The sequence below is a fragment of the Aspergillus neoniger genome (genome assembly GCF_003184625.1).
Source record: "Aspergillus neoniger CBS 115656 unplaced genomic scaffold BO87scaffold_12, whole genome shotgun sequence".
Lineage (NCBI taxonomy): Eukaryota > Fungi > Ascomycota > Eurotiomycetes > Eurotiales > Aspergillaceae > Aspergillus > Aspergillus neoniger.
The window spans coordinates 211,821-230,068 of record NW_020291140.1 but is presented as its reverse complement, the minus strand read 5'-3'; the positions used below and the strand labels follow the sequence as shown (position 1 = coordinate 230,068).

At 49.9% G+C, this 18,248-nt stretch overlaps 7 protein-coding genes across 7 annotated transcripts; 2 read left to right on the top strand and 5 right to left on the bottom strand.

Annotated features, from left to right (window-relative positions):
• Nucleotides 1-490: 490 nt before the first annotated feature.
• On the top strand, nt 491-1,533 carry BO87DRAFT_306143 (uncharacterized protein; the record flags this gene model as incomplete). The annotated part of the gene is made up of 6 exons (XM_025619353.1): nt 491-783; nt 837-892; nt 951-1,010; nt 1,074-1,145; nt 1,209-1,292; nt 1,358-1,533. 6 exons carry the CDS (start codon nt 491-493, stop codon nt 1,531-1,533), a joined length of 741 nt encoding a protein of 246 aa, XP_025480848.1.
• A 504-nt stretch (nt 1,534-2,037) lies between these two features.
• On the bottom strand, nt 2,038-3,542 carry BO87DRAFT_375545 (2-oxoisovalerate dehydrogenase subunit beta). Its single transcript, XM_025623070.1, has 3 exons — nt 2,903-3,542; nt 2,259-2,821; nt 2,038-2,209 (listed from the first exon to the last, which is right to left on the bottom strand). Exons 1-3 carry the CDS (start codon nt 3,463-3,465, stop codon nt 2,172-2,174), a joined length of 1,164 nt encoding a protein of 387 aa, XP_025480847.1. The 5' UTR covers nt 3,466-3,542; the 3' UTR covers nt 2,038-2,171.
• Nucleotides 3,543-4,043: 501 nt separating this feature from the next.
• On the bottom strand, nt 4,044-6,059 carry BO87DRAFT_27626 (arylsulfotransferase family protein). Its single transcript, XM_025618919.1, has 2 exons — nt 5,484-6,059; nt 4,044-5,433 (listed from the first exon to the last, which is right to left on the bottom strand). The coding sequence occupies exons 1-2, from the start codon at nt 5,955-5,957 to the stop codon at nt 4,132-4,134; spliced, it is 1,776 nt and encodes a 591-aa protein (XP_025480846.1). The 5' UTR covers nt 5,958-6,059; the 3' UTR covers nt 4,044-4,131.
• A 539-nt stretch (nt 6,060-6,598) lies between these two features.
• On the bottom strand, nt 6,599-7,013 carry BO87DRAFT_27613 (uncharacterized protein). Its single transcript, XM_025618918.1, has one exon. The coding sequence runs from the start codon at nt 6,928-6,930 to the stop codon at nt 6,697-6,699; it is 234 nt and encodes a 77-aa protein (XP_025480845.1). The 5' UTR covers nt 6,931-7,013; the 3' UTR covers nt 6,599-6,696.
• A 3,335-nt stretch (nt 7,014-10,348) lies between these two features.
• On the bottom strand, nt 10,349-11,162 carry BO87DRAFT_375542 (ribonuclease H-like protein). Its single transcript, XM_025623069.1, has one exon. The coding sequence runs from the start codon at nt 11,121-11,123 to the stop codon at nt 10,392-10,394; it is 732 nt and encodes a 243-aa protein (XP_025480844.1). The 5' UTR covers nt 11,124-11,162; the 3' UTR covers nt 10,349-10,391.
• A 2,281-nt stretch (nt 11,163-13,443) lies between these two features.
• On the top strand, nt 13,444-15,076 carry BO87DRAFT_332266 (MFS transporter). The gene is made up of 3 exons (XM_025620360.1): nt 13,444-13,619; nt 13,690-13,879; nt 13,941-15,076. Exons 1-3 carry the CDS (start codon nt 13,505-13,507, stop codon nt 15,049-15,051), a joined length of 1,416 nt encoding a protein of 471 aa, XP_025480843.1. The 5' UTR covers nt 13,444-13,504; the 3' UTR covers nt 15,052-15,076.
• A 144-nt stretch (nt 15,077-15,220) lies between these two features.
• BO87DRAFT_458085 (uncharacterized protein) lies at nt 15,221-17,714 on the bottom strand. The gene is made up of 4 exons (XM_025628850.1): nt 17,696-17,714; nt 17,450-17,647; nt 17,309-17,358; nt 15,221-17,266 (listed from the first exon to the last, which is right to left on the bottom strand). The coding sequence occupies exons 1-4, from the start codon at nt 17,700-17,702 to the stop codon at nt 15,479-15,481; spliced, it is 2,043 nt and encodes a 680-aa protein (XP_025480842.1). The 5' UTR covers nt 17,703-17,714; the 3' UTR covers nt 15,221-15,478.
• Between the last annotated feature and the right edge of the window lie 534 nt (nt 17,715-18,248).

Genomic DNA, 18,248 nt, shown 5'->3' with positions numbered 1-18,248 from the left:
AACCGGTGCAGGCCCGTTCTGTATGCCGCGAGATAGCGAAATGATCGTAGCTCAATGATCGCCAATTCATCACTACAGCACAAAACGAACACCGGAAGGTTAGTTTTTGAACTCTGACGTGTTCAGCTGTGTGGGTTCGAAAAGGAATTGTGGTGAGCACAGTTCGAGGGCGGGATTATTTATCGTTTCAACTCAAAACAAGCTTGATTGCCGACTCCACTCCCTGGCGGATCCACCATTGCTCCTGAGACAATATTTGCGCCAGAACGGATTTGAAACCTTCCTGATTTCAAGGTGGAGATAGCCTTCATCTCTAGCAGCCTTCGAGACCCTTTATAACTGGGCTCCCGGCACCTTGGTGATCATGTCGGCTCATTGCTTCATCCTTCCTGCACTCGTTCATTTTCCTGCCTTGTCACTCTTTTCTCCGCGACCGGTTCGCTTCAACCCTTACGTTCTTTAACAAAGTCCTTCATATATACCAATCACCATGCGCTACTCCTCCGTCGCTGTCCCTTTGGCCCTCGCTGCCCGCGCCGCTGCCGTCGAGAGTGATGTCTGGGCCTTCGGAAATGGCTTCTACACCGGGCCTCCCACCAACGCGCACATCACCAGAGCCACCTGGTCCTTGGTGCCCCCGGATGTTCCCTCGAACTACACCGTGAACAACACTGACGATGAGGTCTGGGTGTCCCTGTGGATTGGTCTCTCCTCCACCGCTGGTGACTATGACGCCGATCTCTACCAGCCCCTGCTGAACTGGTCCCCCGACAACGAGTCCCAGTACGTTCATCAACTCCTTCATGATCTGGAAAGTAGAATGCTAACGACAGAAGGGGCTGTCCCGCCCCGGATGACGAGTGGTGTGTCGCCGCTAGCACCTACACTCCCGGTAAGTGATCCCAGTCTCCAACTGGGGACCCGAACTGGTATAATGACGATGTGATTAGATGGTCAGAATGGCCAGGCCTACGTGACTGTCCCCGCGGACACCCAGGTCGACTTTGAGGGTATGATCAAACACCAAATTAAATCATAGTATGAACCGCCGTCCTAACATAGATTACAAACAGTCTACGTCGAAAACGACAAGGTCTACCAGGTCGTCACCATGAACGGCAAGACCGTCTCCAAGGAGAGCGACGGTATGTTCCCACTAATACCACTTTCACATCGATGAACATCATACTAACTGGAAAATAATATAGCCCTCGACAACCCCCTCCTCTACCTCTACTCTGGAGATGAGTGCTACACCGGCTCCGGTGACTGCGGTACCCTCCAGTCCTACAGTACGCTCCTTTTCTCCCCCACCCATCCCCTAGCGAAATAAATGACCTAACTTGGAATCCTCTAGGCTGGAACAACCTCACCATCCACCTCAGCGCCGCCGACGAGAACTTCGGCGACACCCTCTCCCTGTACAGCGGTTCCTCCTCCAACGGCCTCACCACCTCCGACAAGGGTAAGACCTGGCACACCGATGCTATCAAGATCTCCAAGGACACCTTCGCCACTGTTTCCGACTACTAGGCTGAGATGGATTGGAGTTGGTTGATGGTGTATGTATATGATGGGGGACATTGTGGCTGCTAGACAGCTGCATTTTGCTTCTTGTTCTTATCTCGTGGGAGGGATGTATAAAATCGTATAAAATGTATATGCATCGAAGTCATGGACGGAGTATTGATATCGTTGCAAGTAAGATAAGGTGATGATCAATATTCAAGATTTTGTAAGCTACTGGGAGAATATCTACGCAAACTAGCTTTCGAGGCTAGGGTGGTTCGTGGGGGGTGTTGGGTTACAGGCTTTCACGGCCGACCCCGGGAGCTTAAGTTCGGTGGGTTTGGCTCGCTGTTTGCGGGTCGGGTACTTGTATAGTTTGGGGAATTTCCCGGAGGTGTCACTGTAACCAGTCGATATTCTGGGTGGGATTAGTTGCCGATAGTGACGTGGGTATAGTTATGCGTGTATGCAAATGGTCTACAATTGCAATGCGGGGACATGGTGGTAATACAGTGGAGATTAGGAAAATGTATATAAGTAAACTGACATTGTCTATCATAATGCCGCTTGGTAGTAGTCTTATAGGCAAGGATACTAACAGCTTGGATCTCTGGCCTTGGTATGTACATTTCATTTCTCTCTGGCTAATATGTATCTGTCCATCAATACTCAAGTGTCTGCTTGATCGCATCGTATATCCCTGGGTATCGTTAGTATATTTCAGACGTGCATGGGATAGATATACATACGCGCAACATCCGGAATCACAAACTTCTCATACATCAAGCCCGTATGCGTACTCCACCCCGCGACTCTCTTGACCGGTGCCTCTAGACGCAAGAATGCCCCGTCCTGGATGGTAGCAGCCACCTCAGCGCCGACGCCATAGTTGATCATGCTCTCGTGGACGACTATCGCCCGTCCGGTCTTCCTCACACTATCCAATACCGTCGGTCGATCCCACGGGTAGATCGTGCGCAGATCAATTAGCTCGATACTCGCCCCGAATGCCCTCTCCGCTGCTTCGATGGCCGCGGAGCAGAGGTATAGAGGCTGTCCGTATGAGACTATCGTCAGGTCGTTCCCTGGCTTAGCTACCTCCGCTGTGTTTAGTGGGATGGTGTAGTATTCGCTTGGGACGTGTTCTACTGCGGCACGATAGAGGATTTTCGGTTCCATGAAAATGACGGGATTCTTAGACTCGAAAATCGAGGATAGGAGTAGGCCTTTGGCTTGGGATGGGGAGCGAGGCATGACGACTTGTACACCTGGGACGTGTGCGAATAGTGCTTCTGGCGATTGTGAGTGGTATCTAGCTCGTAATACATCACGTTAGCCATAGCTCCCCCGTACTCAAGAAGCAATAGTAGACGGGAGACGGTATGCCACCTACAAAGCACCATGACCGACCGCACCACACGGCATCCGCACCACCATACCCCCAATATCTACCCCTGTTGCTCCCTCCCGGAACCGAAACTTCGCTGCCTCGTTCACGATCTGATCGAATGCCGGGAACACGTAGTCTGCGAACTGGATCTCCGCGACGGGCGTCATCCCCTGAGCTGCTGCGCCGATGGCAAAGCCGACGATCCCTTGCTCTGTAAGGGGTGTGTTGAAGACTCGTTCCGAGCCGAATTCAGTCTGTAGGTCCATCGAGCAGCGGAAGACGCCGCCAAAAGCGACGTCTTCGCCGAAGAGCATCACCTTGTTGGAAGTGGAGAGGGCGGTACGTAATGCGGAGTTAATGGCTTGATAGAGATTGATAGATTTTGAGGTCGGATTGCTGGGTAGGTCTGGGTGGTTTGAAAGGCTGGAGGCCGTGTGGTGGAGGAGCGGTGTCGATCTGTAGTCGATGGGGAGGTTCAGGCGTGAGGAAGGGGATGGTGCGGAGGTGGAGTATCCCCGGTAGGGAGCTCGGGGTATTGGTATTTTGGGGAGACGGAGTGAAGGCATCGTGGACAACTCAGGAGAGGTTGGAGGTTCAGATAGTAGAATGAGAACGCCTGGAGAACGAGGGAGGTACGGGAAAGACCTCCCTCCCCCTTGGTTTATCAATGAAGGCATCTTGCTTCATGCGGGGAATGCGCCCCGATCCCCGTGGATAACCGGGGTTGGCGGCCTGGATGCCTTGGTGCCTGGGTGCCTGCCGGGGAGGTTGAGTCAGCTTCTTCTGGTGGTTACCTGATTGGGATAGCCAGGTGAATTTGTACTCTCGTCTGCATTAGGTCTCACTACCTTTGCTCCTCTGCATCTTTCTCCATTCTCATCTCAATGTAGCATTTTCCATCCAAGTCGTGATATCCTTATGGCCAATGGTTTACCATCTGAATGAATCGCTCTCAAAGCACCAGCAGTGCCCTGGCACGCTCTGGACGGCCATGACGATCCCATGCTGTGAGCGTCCTAGACACTGCGTTATCCACTTCACCGTCGTAGACACATAATGGACTAACTCCATCTCCTCTTCAGATGATTTTCTGTTCTACATCCATCGATCAAGACGTGAACGTTTGCAATAAGCCAGTAATGCTCCCAATGACATTTTGGAATGAGGGTATCATATATACAGATTGAGACAGATATATACAACGGAGCGGCCTGTCATATCCGATCCGCACATCAAACAGAGCCATCGCTGTCGCTAAAGGCAACCAATTGGTACTCGCTGGACCGTGAGCGACACCGACGGAAATAACGGCCCCAGCCACAGCACGTATAGAGACCAACAAACAAGCCAACTCCACTGATGACAAAGGCCATGACAATAAACCAGTACTGAGGGTTCATGACTTGCTCAAAGCTTCCACCCTGCTCTCGCTGGAGCAGTTCCGTGGCGCCTAGAACATTACCATCGGAATCTAATGCCGCTAAGCGGAACAAAGGAAGCTCGAGACCCTCGGGTATTTCGATCTCAGTCTCGAAGCCATCTTTCTGGAACTGGGACACAACACGGAACGTATTGTCATTCAAGTCATCCGAGTCCCAGACTTCCAGTCGCCAAGCAACAACCTCTGTTGCACCGTTCCAGCTCACATACACGTGGTTTCCTAGTACTTCGGCGTCGGGGACCGTCTGCGGTCGGCCAACCCAGGTGCCCTTATAGGCACGATAAGATACCACTCTGCCAAACCCGAAGAAGGCAGAGGCACCGAAATGAGTGTTGCACAGCAATTGTCCGTCGGCACTGAACTCACTGAATGCAGCGCTATGGCCCCACTCGACTAGAACTCGGCCACTATCGTCCAGAACTTGGACGTTTCCTTGTGACAAGGATCGCATTTGCTGAGGATGAAAGTACTCAGCGCGCAATGACGCCTGGCGAGCGGCAAGATCAAGTTCGATGACGACACCGCGACTTTGGTTATCTGGATCATCGTTCGAATGTGATGCATTGTCGAAAAGGGTCAAGGTACTGTTGGCGTGCCACCGTGCATCATGCTGCCAGGCGAAGTTGGTGGCCTGACCATCTGAAAGATCGTGGAACTCATTCAGCTTTCCGCCCAAGGTCCATAATACTTCACCAGTGTCCTTGTCTATGCAGCTCACGGTATGGGTATGGCGTGCCGAGACGATATAATTCCCATTGTCATCCTTGTCCACGCTATTGATGTGGTAGAAGTCAAACGCATACCCGCGCACTCGTCCCGACTTGCCCAGGTGCTCGTATGTGGTATTTATGGGATAATGCTTCGATGCGCGCCATTCGAAGATCAGCTCGCCCGTAGCGATATCTATTTCCTGGAAGACGCCGTCATATATCCAGCCTAATTCGGGGCCACCAACAGGAGTCAAGTCGGCCGGTACTGGATCGTATATCGTAACGAGAGCCGTTCCTTCGAGAGTGATGTGGAATTCATGGAGATCGCCACCATAATTTCCTACCGGAGAAATCACATATCGTTGGGTATATGTCGAATCCAGCTATCCAGATCAGCACGCTACTCTATGCGACAGGGTCGCGTGACACCTACCATATACCAGGCCCCATAGCCTCGGCCTTCGGTTTCACCACCTTCCCAGTATGTCAGATAGTCTGTGTCCTGATATCGCTGGACCTTGAAGTCCTGAGTCACGTCCCAGTTGTATTTCATCCACACCAGCTCCCCCCTGGAGTCAAGGATCATAGGCCCCGGCTGGGCCACCGAGTCACCCCTAGGGGCTAGAAAGGTATATCGCGAGTCGCAGCCCGACTCCCATTCTGAGATTTGTACCGCGGGAGATTCATATTCGAAGGAGACGTAGCTTTTCGAGGGACCAAAACCGTACAGGCCCAGATCATACCAACTCAGATCCGCGCGAAGCCTCAGTCGATTCAGTTGGGGAACGGCGAAGGTGTAGAAGAGGTAGGAGAGACTGATTATGGCGCCAATCGTAACAACATGGAGGGCTGAAAGCCTTGAACGTAGGCGATTGGCGCGAGAGAGGGCGGAAGTCCACGAGGACATTGGATCATCGCGGTAGGACAGAGCGACGAGAGCTGTCCAAGGGAAGGAGGAAAGGAGACAAACTTTCGGATCTGGGGTAAGGCGGAACAAAAGGAACTATCGGGGACGATAGTCTTCTCGGGAGCGACGGCAAGGCGCAGAGTCGGCGCTCATCATATCACCGAACTTTGCCCCCAGGCAGGTGGAATCCCAGCGAGAATAAGAATGTCTCATACGGTCGGGTTGGTCGTTCAGGAGAGGGTGGCTCCAACAGCTTCAACACCCGAAACGGATACCAAAGCGCCCCATCCACGCGGCGTCGAAGCGATCCATCGAAGCCGATATCCATTCGCGGCGGAGTCCAACGACGACGCGAACGAGTTGCAGTTGGCCGTGATTGGCTATCACCCAGCATTCTCCAGCACCGCCAAGAAAGCCACCGTGGATCCGGACCTGAAGCTGGCTCCACTATCGAGGTTATCACTTATCCTGTCCGTGAAATCTTCCCCTTCGCGCCATTGGGGGCTTTGGGACGGTCGCTGGCAATTATTTTTTCCCCACTGAGTGGCGGCACCAGCCCCAGCGCTGCGAGATACTTTCAATCTGTTTGTCCTTGGCACAACAGCGCAAGATGATTTTATCTCCGAAAATACAATTGGCCACGGTGTCTGAACTTCAATAGTACGGAGGTTGCCCGCGTGAGGCCAAGACAACGCTTCGGCTGTGATGATTGGCAAAAGCAAGGAAACTCAAAGTGTCTTTATCCGGGGGAATTATCTGATCTGTGGCGGACGATATCCTGCGAATGGCCTGCCCGAGTTGTGACGACTGGAAAGTGACGAGCGATAAGTGCCGCCGCTGACAGCCACTCGGACCCGCTCGCTTCGTCATCTACCGCACTATTCTTGAAGTTTACCTTTTTCCAAGGCGGATTGGTTAGCGCCCAGTTGACCAGGGTCAATGTCAATAACCACCGCGCGATTACAGAATGCATACATTATTCCATGCGTGACACTCAATGCTTGGCTCTCTTTTAGGACGCGCACTACGACCCCAGGTGAAATAGGAGAGTGCTGGAAGATCACTGGCGGACTATTGATTGAGACAACTCCTTGCCCTGCGCGTGAAACCGATTCGGCCTACCCGCTAGTCTACACATGTTAATGATTGGCCCCTAGACTTACAGTGGGGCAGCACGCGTGATGAAGCCTCGGCAAGACGGCTTGCCCCCGGTTAGATAGGGTCAGCACTTTATCGCCAATGAACGCAGAGCACTCAAAAGTGACGCTGGTGAAGCCTGGAAGCCATTCATTATTAGCGGATCCTTCTGGAAGGACGTCCATTCCTAGTGGAAGCGGAGTGAGCTAACAGTCGGACAACTGAGCGTGATGATGTTTGTGGCTTCTCCAAAAGTCCGGAGAAATACTTTCTTGACTTGGAAGCTATAATGTGGTACAAACGCGATCTGATCCTTCGTTTATCATGCCCCCCCAGTTAGCAACAGGCACACTGGCGAATGATATTGATCAAGTGCTCAACACCAAGACACCGCTCACAATCTAGCGGGAGCAGACATGGAGTACAGGCGGGGACAAAGCCAAAGACGAGACCCAAGCGCCAACAGTCAATTCCGCTTCGGCATTGATGCCATACAGGCACCTGACCAAGTATCAACAGTTTTTCAGAGCCAACAAATCAGCAGTAGGGGCTCATTAGGCAGAAGTGATATTAAACCGGCATACCTGGAATCAAGCACAACTAGCCAGACTACTTGCAATTCCAAGATGACGCCATCGCAGAAAGTCAAACAGCATTTCGCATGCACTGCATCGTCTCATTGCCTCTGAGCTTATTTTGGCTTTGGCAACAATCGCACTGTGCTACAGGTATGATGTCTCAACTGCACCGGCAGACCAAACTGGATCTAGCATTAATTTGGTAGTCTGCCCCGAACCCGAAAATACGAGGGTGGTTCGACCGGTGAAATGCGCACTGCCTGATCTGGTTATTGTTTGCGATCTGTCTCTGGGGATTCCAGTACACTATTCTAGGCTACTGAGGATGCTCTGACAGTAACTATTATACGGAGACCGCGGAATTGTCTGTCCGTTGTCGGCCGGGCTTGGCGCTTATGCTCTTAGAGCGGGGCGAAGCGTTGGGGACAGAATTGCGCGCCCTGAGCGATCCGGGATGCTCCGGCATCAACCCTGGCCATACTGGAGGTCACTGAAAGTCCACTCCAGGTATTGGTCGAATACTATCACGTTGTCTCCCGAGGTACTTCCTTTTTGGAGACCGACGGGTCAGCCAGGTGCTATATCTTACGAAGCAGCTTCAAATACATACCTGATTTATATGGTGTGCTAGTGGCGGACTTGACAGCATCCGGCTATCGAAGGATTCTGGACATACCATGCAATGATCCTTCGAACGGTTCTCTGTCGTGAGCTTCGCTTACCCTGTGCATGACCATAAGTATTGATTGGTCCGCCAAGAGCATTGTCAAGCTTTTGATCTCATCAAACCGGGTATTACGTGTGGCAAAGAACATATTGAGAATCAATAGCTTTCTCACTTCTGTGATAGTTCCGATTTCGTGAGACTCGACGACAAAGTGCTCACATTGTCGCGTAAACAGCAACTGCCAAGCCCAGAATTATCCCATGTTGTGCAGCTCTCCAAAATATGCAGCGTGCTCAGGTCCCGCTTGGTGCTAACCCCCAAATCGGATTTAGCGTCTAGGCACCGACTTACTTAGTGGAGACTTTACTAACTAGGGAATCGTACCCGGATAGTGGTAGTGTCTTGGTAGTTGGGATTGCGTGCTATCTAGATATCTTTTGTAATCATGTCTCATCTGGTCACTTTGCGCGCAGCACGCATGGAAATGATGCTTGCCAAGGTGCCAATGCAATTGGAAAAAGCATATTCTGCCAGTCGGTCGCGGGCAATACAGTAGAGGCCGAGGTTATCCGGGAAAAAACACTGTGGGGTGCATATGCAACTGCTGATTAGTATGAGACAAACCAAGAAGGGGTGAGTAGTATGCGTGCATTAGGTAGAGATTTGCGATTTATCTGCTCATATCTACGATATATCTCGTACCCGTGTTTCTTTCCTTCTTTGGCCTGGGTGGATATAATCTCAATACATCCCTGGATACCATGTGTGGAATCGACCCCGCTAGTTGTAAACGCTATGAGCGCCTATCCCTCTTGGCAATAAAAGGTCTCCTTGGATCAATAATTGCTAGTCTGACTTGTTGCCCTAACTGAACTAACACTTCTACTTCTAGAAACAGAAGAAAAGACATCTGTTCAGTTCATCAAAGTACGAGTGTTCCGACCCATAAATGTCATGTTTGTAGCACTTGCTGCTCTGTATAATGCCTACGCCCAGCCAGATATACGATGATTTCAGGTTTCAGGCCAAACATTATTCCCAAGGATCATTCTTATGGAGAGTATTGTCACTAGAGCGATGCCGATGTTATCAATAGGAGATCTCATCCAAGAATAACCGGGCTGCTTTCCCCATGCAACCGCTACTCACACCGACGATAAAGCGAGCAATAAGGAGGACAGTATCATTCAGTATGGCTGAATGTAAGTGTGTGCCGACGTCGAGAAACAATATTCCGGTAAGGGATTATATTGTATAACCGAAATCGTCAGATGTCTAGGTCGTGATGAGAGCTCTAAAGAATATTCCAATCTGGTAGATGGAGTTGACAACGCCCAACCATCAACCTGTCAGACGGTTCATCAATAACTGCCAGACATCCAACGAGTATGTACAGATATATGAAAAACAATTATAACCATCAGTTGATACTGGATGATCAGTAGTTAGCATGTTCATCTCTGTCTACATCTACCAATCGCAGAGATGTTGACATAGCTTTACAGAGACAGACACATAAGCTGGCCTTCCTTCGATGCCGTGCCTCCTGAAGGGAAATATCGAGAACTTGATACTATCCACATCGTCGGGTGCTGGGTGAGATTCTTTATTTATCAATCCAAGCTTAGAGAAACGGGGTGGAACTAGGAAAATGAGCTTTTTGGCTCATCTTATCCCAGTGCAGATGAACGATAAGGCGCTGTTCGCCTTGAGCACTCACATTCGCTACTCGAATCTTCACATTGATATCATACCTGGCATTCTACACAAAAGGAGAGCAAACCTTTTCCATGTATTTCTTTACATCAAGCTATTACTGTCACACATATTTTAGTTGGGAGGAACTAGAGAAAAGAGTTCCATAATAGCTATGAGCGTTTGGTATTTGACACAGCTTTGTTACGCTTTCTGCATAGAGTTCGACAAGGCAATTGAAAGACAATTTCGACATCTGCCATGACAGCACAAGCTGCGAGAATAACTAGTAAGCACACAGAATCAACCCATACATCAATAATAAACATATCCCCTTTTAAATACGAGTGTAGTCATTCAGTTACCATCGAGGGCAGATGTTGCCAGCTTATCCGCCTCCTGGTTGTATTCTCTAGGAACATGCCAGAACTGGACAGTGACCTGCTCCTTCTCGAGAGATTCGACAATAGAGTCAATCCTATCAAAGTGCTCTCGATTAGTAACTGGCAAGCCTTTTGCATTGACCCAACCATTAGCCTTCCACTTATATATCCATTCAGTCATCCCGCGCACCACATACTCCGAGTCTGACTTGATGACCACTGTGCAAAGCTTTCCTTTATCACCCTCTATCTCTTCCGCTATATTATCCCAGTTCTTCTGGATGACGCATGCATAGAGCACGGCTATCTCGCAGGCTGCAAGCTCGGCGACCTGATTGGTCTGTATGAGTTCCGGGGAAAGACGGGCGCTCTCATTCCATCCATGGTCAGGGCCGTGGTAAACCCCGATTGACGCCCGGGCTCCGTCTCTGCCATTATTACGGCACGCTCCGTCTATTGCAATCACGATAGAATTCGGATGATGCGCGTGATAACCACAACAGGGGCATTTTCGTTCCGAGCCTGGACAGGCGAGAAAGATCATGTCACCGCTTGGTACCTCAATGTCTCTCAGAGTAAAGTGTTCTGGGTATAACTCTTCCGGACGGAATCGCCGGTTTGGAGCGGACTCTGCCTGTGGTGGGACTGGGAGAGATGAAGTAGCAGACACATCTGGGTTGCAGATGAACATGGGTGTGGAGAGCATGTTGTGTATTGCTTGTGCGGTAGATCTCTGGGATAATCTCAAAGAAACGGTCAGTTACACTGCGAGCAGATTGCAGATAGAAAGGCCGGTAACTCCGATGGGTTCATTTCAGTGCCTCATCCTTACCTGGCGAGCTATAGGCTCAATCTTCTTCTGGTATTGACTCTGTGTTTTTGAGAAAGACTTATCTGTAAACGCTTCCCCTAGGATAGAGATAATCCTGGAATGTGGTGAGAACTGGAGGAAACTTGCTCCTGGTCTGTGGGGTAAACCGGTGGAGGGTCTCCAGTCAGCAGCATGAAGAAGAGTTGTCGACCATCAGTCATTCAATTCACTTGGTTATATCACGTGTCAACGACAACCCTCACACAGTCGGTGATATTAGTTCAATTGATTAGTAGTAGTATGCCACCTTGATAGTTCTCGGCGCATCCTCCATTACTGGTGGTCCATCTGGGATGCTCCAGATGATGCGTAGGCCAGATCCGGAGTTAGCTTCGAGACATCGGACTTTTCCAAGTAGAAGATGACCTTGTTCTGCTATTTGATTACTCGCCCCGATGAAGAGAGTACATCCGCGTCAATTGTTGAGTATTGGTTTAGGGAGGAAGGTCAAAAGCTGCCTTGACTGGACGCCAGACAAAGGAAAATATTGCTACTGCCAACAGATTACATCAATATATCCACGTTCATGTCTCCATTATAGTCAGCCATTGAGGCTTATGGCGTATATGATGCTCGATTATAGCATATGCGGGCTTTTCCGATAAGCGTCAACTGCGGCAATCGGGTGCCGTGGAGCTTTGGCTTCATCCTTTCACACAACGACGATCAGGCGTCCCGTGATTCGCCGTATATCCTACCTTTAACAAAGCATGTGAACAGTGAGACGGTATGATTGCTATACTGTCGATCAAGTCGGGATGACAAAGGGATAATCAGGAAGCCGCATGGAGAGTGGATCGGACCGAACGCGGAAAGTATCTCGCTAGCATGTTTATATCTAAACGCGAAACCAGGACCTTGATCGTCATGGACACCATCAATCTAAAATGTTAATCCTGGGATGTGGAACTCGTCATGGCTCATCGGCCCTTCCCACGTTTGAATTGATGTATAATTTCGATAATCACTTGGTCAAAGGAGCCGCTGTATAACCCCAGGCTCGCGAGGTGACTTTATCGTCCGGGCGATCCAACGATCGCGTTCTCCCTTCCAATGAGAATCTCCTCGGGTTAATAAACTGGGCAGCATTTGGATAATAAGCCACCTGCCTTCCATGGAGAATCGCTCAGATATGTGCATTATCATCTAAATTCCGCTTGATGGAGAATTGAGGTCAATCTGGTTCCTATAACTCGTCGTCAGCACGAAGATAGATCAGTTCCTGAGCCACCCAGCGGTTATATGGAGTGAAGGCAAGGGAATATAACGCCATACTGTACGATCCAAGAAAGTCCTACATCGAGATCCTCCTGCATAAACACACCAAGGGGTAAAGAGTTCTCCCCAAAAGAAGATTGTCTAGTTTCGATGGCAATTATACCTTGAGATCGGATGAAAGTTCCGGATTCTCGGTTCCGAGGGGTGCTATTGTATGTTGGGAATGGGCGCTGGTTTATCAGAGCATTGCTAGCGCTTCAAAAGAATACCCTTTTGTGGGTAAGTTTTCTGCCCTAATACGATGAACTTGGCCCCGAAGAAAGATAGTCAGATATAGATCTCCTACATCTGAAGCAACGATGCCGGTGTCCATCATGGCACCAAAAGAGGGAGATAAGTGATTATTGGGCTGTCAACATAACTTCAACGTCTCACTATTACAGCAACAGACTTAGATATATCAGGGAGCCGAAGTTTGAGAAGAGGCAGAGAAATGATATTAAACTTCATCGGGCCCCAATCCGGACAAGTGCGACGATATGCGCAAATATAGTAAGACAACGACAGGATAACGCAAATTAATTATGGCAATGGTTCTTCTAGGGGCGTTCAAAAAGGGCGGCACGACCTATATCGTGAGATCCGTCGAAAATAATTTCCCCCGGCACGTTGCCCCGGAGAGATAAGTTTCGATTATTAGCCTTATGAGCCACGTCAGCCTGAACCGGGGTACCTGGTTTGGTTTGCTCTAGCTCCAAGGCTTATGTTCCTTTGATAGGCCACCCTAAGACCTGTTAGGTTACAGGCGCGAAAGGGTTATCGCCATCGGTCCCTTAGGACTAGCAGCCTCACCGGGGTTCCAAATGCGCTACCATGATTCTACTTAAGGAGCCGCCCCCGGTCTTGATGGCCTTGAATGGCTCAGCGTTCAATTCTACTTTTTTTCCATCACAATTCTTCCACTGGGGGCCAGCGCCAGCGAGCCACGAGTGGATCAAATGGGTCATCCGGAAGCGACCGAGACCCCCGGTCAGTGCATTACTAATGCAAATGAGGGCTTTCTCCAACTCGATGAGAAGGAAGATCCCAGACAATGGCCAAGAACCAGAAAGTGTAAGATTTGCTCGTATTAGGCCTCTGATGATAGGAGAGTGAAATTAATCAACAATCAACGATGATCTAGGGGTGTGTACGGTGATTGTGGCGGTGATGACGGGAGTCATTGCTTTCTGCTCGAGTATCTACACCGCTGGAACCAGCCTCATCACTGCCACTTATGGCTGTTCACGCACCGTCGCCACTCTTGGGGTGACGACATTTCTTCTGGGATTTGCATCAGGGCCCCTGATCTTCGCTCCCCTGTCTGAAGTCTAGTCAGTCTGTCGAATCCCTCGTTCCTGTAGCTGCTGGCTCATGCGTCTAGGGTTGCTATAGTGGCCGAAACTACATTTTCCGGCTTACTCTAGGACTGTTTGTTCTCTTCCAGATCGGCTGCGCGTTGGCGCCAAATATAGCATCCCTCATTATCTTCCGATTCTTGACCGGCTTTTTTGGTTCTCCGTCCGTCACAAACTCGGGTGGTTCTATCACGGACCTCTGGCCGCAAAGCGAACGGTCTGTGCCTTTGGCTTTGTTTTCCGCCGGTAGCTTCCTTGGACCCGTCTTCGCGCCTGTTGCGGGCGGGTTTATTTCCGAGTACCTCTCCTGGAGATGGAACTTCTGGGTGGTTCTCATTGTTAGTGGCGTAGTGTATGCGGCATGTGTGCTCTTCTTGCCAGAAACATATGCGCCTAAGCTTCTGCGAGATAAGGCTCGTCGTCAGGGCGTCGTCCAGGACGGCCCGTCTCTCAACTCACAACTTATGACCTCTCTAACCCGCCCTTGGCTGATGCTCTTCGCGGAGCCCATTCTCTTTCTACTATCGCTCTATATGGCTTTCATATACGGAATCCTATACCTGGACTTTACGGCGTATCCGATCGTATATGAACAGTCCCGTGGTTGGACTGCCGGTATATCTGGTCTCTCATTCCTAGGCATGGGAACAGGCATGGCAATAGCGACAATTGCCTCGCCGTACGTGAACAGAATTCATGCGACATATGTCACCAAACTCGGCCCAGAGCCAGAAGCCCGACTACCCCATATCATCGTCTTGTCCTGGCTGATCCCCGCCAGCTTATTCTGGTTTGGTTGGACCGCGATGCCTCCGACGCACTGGATTGTGGGCATTATATCAGGTGCACCTTTCGGCTTCAGTCTGATATTACTCTTTCTCGCCATCACGTCCTATCTCACTGACTGCTACGGGCCGTATGGCGCAAGTGCGCTTGCAGCTAATGCAGTGTTCCGTTCTATCTTCGGCGCAGTCTTCCCACTGTTTGGCACGTATCTATATGACGGCTTGGGGGTACCCTGGGGTTCTAGCTTATTGGGGTTCTTTGCCTTGGCGTTTGCTCCCCTGCCGTGGGTGTTTTATCATTTCGGGCCGAGGATTCGGATGCGAAGCAAGTATCATATGATGATGAAGGCTGAAGGCTTTTAAGAACCGGTCTCAGCCTGACTCTGGGTGGATAATTATGGTAAATTCTGTCTACTCAATCAAGGAAAGAGTAGATAGGAAGGATACAGAAATCCAAAACAATTTGTCTCGAAACTTGTCTCTCAATGCCTTCCACATCAAGACATAATTCTATTTACCTGCACCGCATTGCCTGGATACGGAGCTGGATCCTCGTTGAGTAATCTAGGATATGTACTCGTATGCCCCGAACCCTCTGTGCTGGAATTGCGGATATGTTATCTGTGCCGTTGTAAGTCCCACTGAATGGAACTCCTTGGATCATCTTGAACTCTAGTGACATCTTGACTCGACACCTTGATTAATAATGCATTGTTGGTCAAGCAAGTCAATATATTCATGATCGTGTTCATATGCGCTGAGACTTTCAACATTTTGATGCACGAGCAACTTATATTGCACCTGCAGACATGTTCAGGTCCACCATATCGACGATCGGCTCCATCCTTCGTCTATCAGGAGCGAGGATCTTCTCCACCGCATTAGCGCTATTCCAGACTTCTGGTCCATAATAAATACTATGCAGCCCCTCGAAGACCATGTGGAGGTTACTCATAATAAATTCCGGAAATGTCGAATGGCCCCTGCCAATATCCGAATTCGACACTGCAACTCCCACCTGCTGGATCCAGAAGTTTCGGTGCGTCGCCCCAGCTACCATCGGGCCTGCTATCTCGCTGAACAGTTCTCTGGCTCGGGACTTGAGCTTCTCCCGCGACATTTTACCGCCATCTTGTGTAAAGCGATTGTGAAGGTAGAACAGGAGGTGAGCGTGACTGAGGACCGGCGGGCCTGATTGTTGCAGTGTCGGCGTCAATCCCTCGCAGGCCATCCTGGTACGAAATGTAAGCTCTTCAGCGGATGGGAGCTCCGGTATTGCTTCTGATATCCTTCTAGTTTCTTTACTAGGGAGAGCTGCTATGATGTTCGGCAGCGGCTTGAGATCAGGCATCACGAACTGCGATCGCGCAGCAACGCTATTCCAGACTTTGTTCGAGTAATACTCTTCCCAGCCTGCTGGTTTGAGATGGAAAGTGTCCTGGAATGCCTCGTACGACATCTCTGGAGTATCAATCGCCCGCTTCTCATCATCCAGCGACCGCAACGCAGCATTGACTATCTGAATCCAGAAATACGCCTGTGTCTCCGAGTAGGTCTCAACGGTCGAATCACTCGTCCTCGCCCGCATAGTAGTTTGCTGGAGTGCTACCAGCGCCTGTGTAATTACTTGCTCGCGCGCCGTCCCCGTGTTCCGCACATACTGCATCACAGCGAAGGCATAGCGCATGAGCCTATCTGGTCTCTTGTCTATCCTAGGCACTGTCGCTGGATCACGGAGATAATCTGTCTGTATTGGGAGAGGCCGTAAATCTGGGATTGACCAGACGTCCCGTGGCCTGGAGACGGGGTTGAAGGAGTAATAACTCTTCCAGAGATAGGTGTTCATCAATGATGCCGAGTGGCGGAGGATTTTGGGGAACTCTTCTCGGGATGGGAGATTTGCACTCATAGTGTGCATTCGATAGTCCCAGATTCCGTGTTGCAGTTGTAAAGTCCAGAATGTGACTAGGCATCTGTTGAATGGAGCTTCGACGTAGGCTCTTGGTGTCTCGCTGTTGTTGAATAGCTGGGGAGATGTCTTTCTCAGTCGGTTCAGGTGAATGATGAAGTCCTCTGCAACTTCACAGAAGGTTTTCTTCGCCGACTCGAGTATGACGAAATAGAGCGCCTTCAGATACGTGTAATGAGTCCACACTGGCAAGTCTCCGTTCAAGAAGGATGTCCAGAACGCATCGGCATCGAGCGTGTCGCCAGTAATCTCCTTGCCAACTCGATGTTGCAGCTGTTCGGTAGTCAATTCTTCATCCGTTGAGTCACTTATGACCGTCCCCTTCTTATCCCGTTTGCCCTCCTTCGCAGGCTCCAGATTCACCCTCTTCACGGTCTGGTAGATGTCCTCGAGAACTACAAATACCCCGACCCCAGTCTTCGAACTCAGATTATGTGTTAGTACTTTCCACGAGATTTCATCCTTATACTTCGCCAATTCCTCCTCATACTTACGTCGCGCCTCCTGAACCACCTCCTTCGAGACATCCGGCGAATCTTGCTTATTCAACCCAACCCAGATATACCGACATCCTCTCTCCACCATCTGGTCGAGCAAACTGCGGAACTTCTATGATGGCCACTCCTCGGTAGAGCAATCGTGCAACCATACAACCAGAGTGTGTGGCGCAAGCTCCCGCCAAATCAACGGCCCGCATTGGACTGATGCTCATCGGTTAGCATCTACCAGACCAAGATAAAAAAAATACAGCACGAATTTAGAATGAAAGATAAAAAATTAGAAGTAACGTACTCCGAAACTCCCATATACTCCACTCATAGGTGGCAGGGTAATCCACCGTCTCAATATTCAAGTCCCTCGTCGGTAGAGGTTCCTGCTCTCCAATATCGCCGAATTTGAGACGGCGGAGAAAGGTTGTCTTGCCACAGCTGTCTTCTCCAAGGAGCAAGATACGATAGTGTCTCTCACCGAAGATCCACTTCGAGAGTTCTCGTGAAGTTAGCCTCCTTCGCGTGGATAGCTGGATGCGGTGCTTACTGTCCATCTTAGGTCTCGGCAAATCCAATTCATGCCTTTTCCGTCCGCGGATTGAGGCGATTTTCTTCGATTTATGACCTGAATATATTGTTGGTGCCTGGCAGGCAACATATGTTTAGTATTCCTTCGTCAATATGTTGCCAAGCAGAACAGAACTTCGTTGGTGGGCCACGGTGGCCTCTCGTATTATTGAGTTTGTAATCAACACTGCCTCCGCCCGAGGAGCGTCAATATAAGCACAGCACCCACTGCCAAGGTACATGATTGGGAAGAATTAACTCTCTGTCTAACATAATAGACGAAGAAAACTCTCATCGTTAATACGGCGTCTTATAGAAACAAGAAGTTTCCTATTAATGCGAAAATATATTATTCAGGTGAGGGAATCAGAGCCCGAATTACCCGGAAGAAAAACCAACTAGGGCAGTAAGCTGCGCCCACAATGCCCAGCGGACAGAGTCATACGATAGGGGCAATTGTATATAATGTAATTTCAATTTATTCGATTTATTATTATTCGCCTTGGTCCATCAGCTGAACGAATAGTTATGAA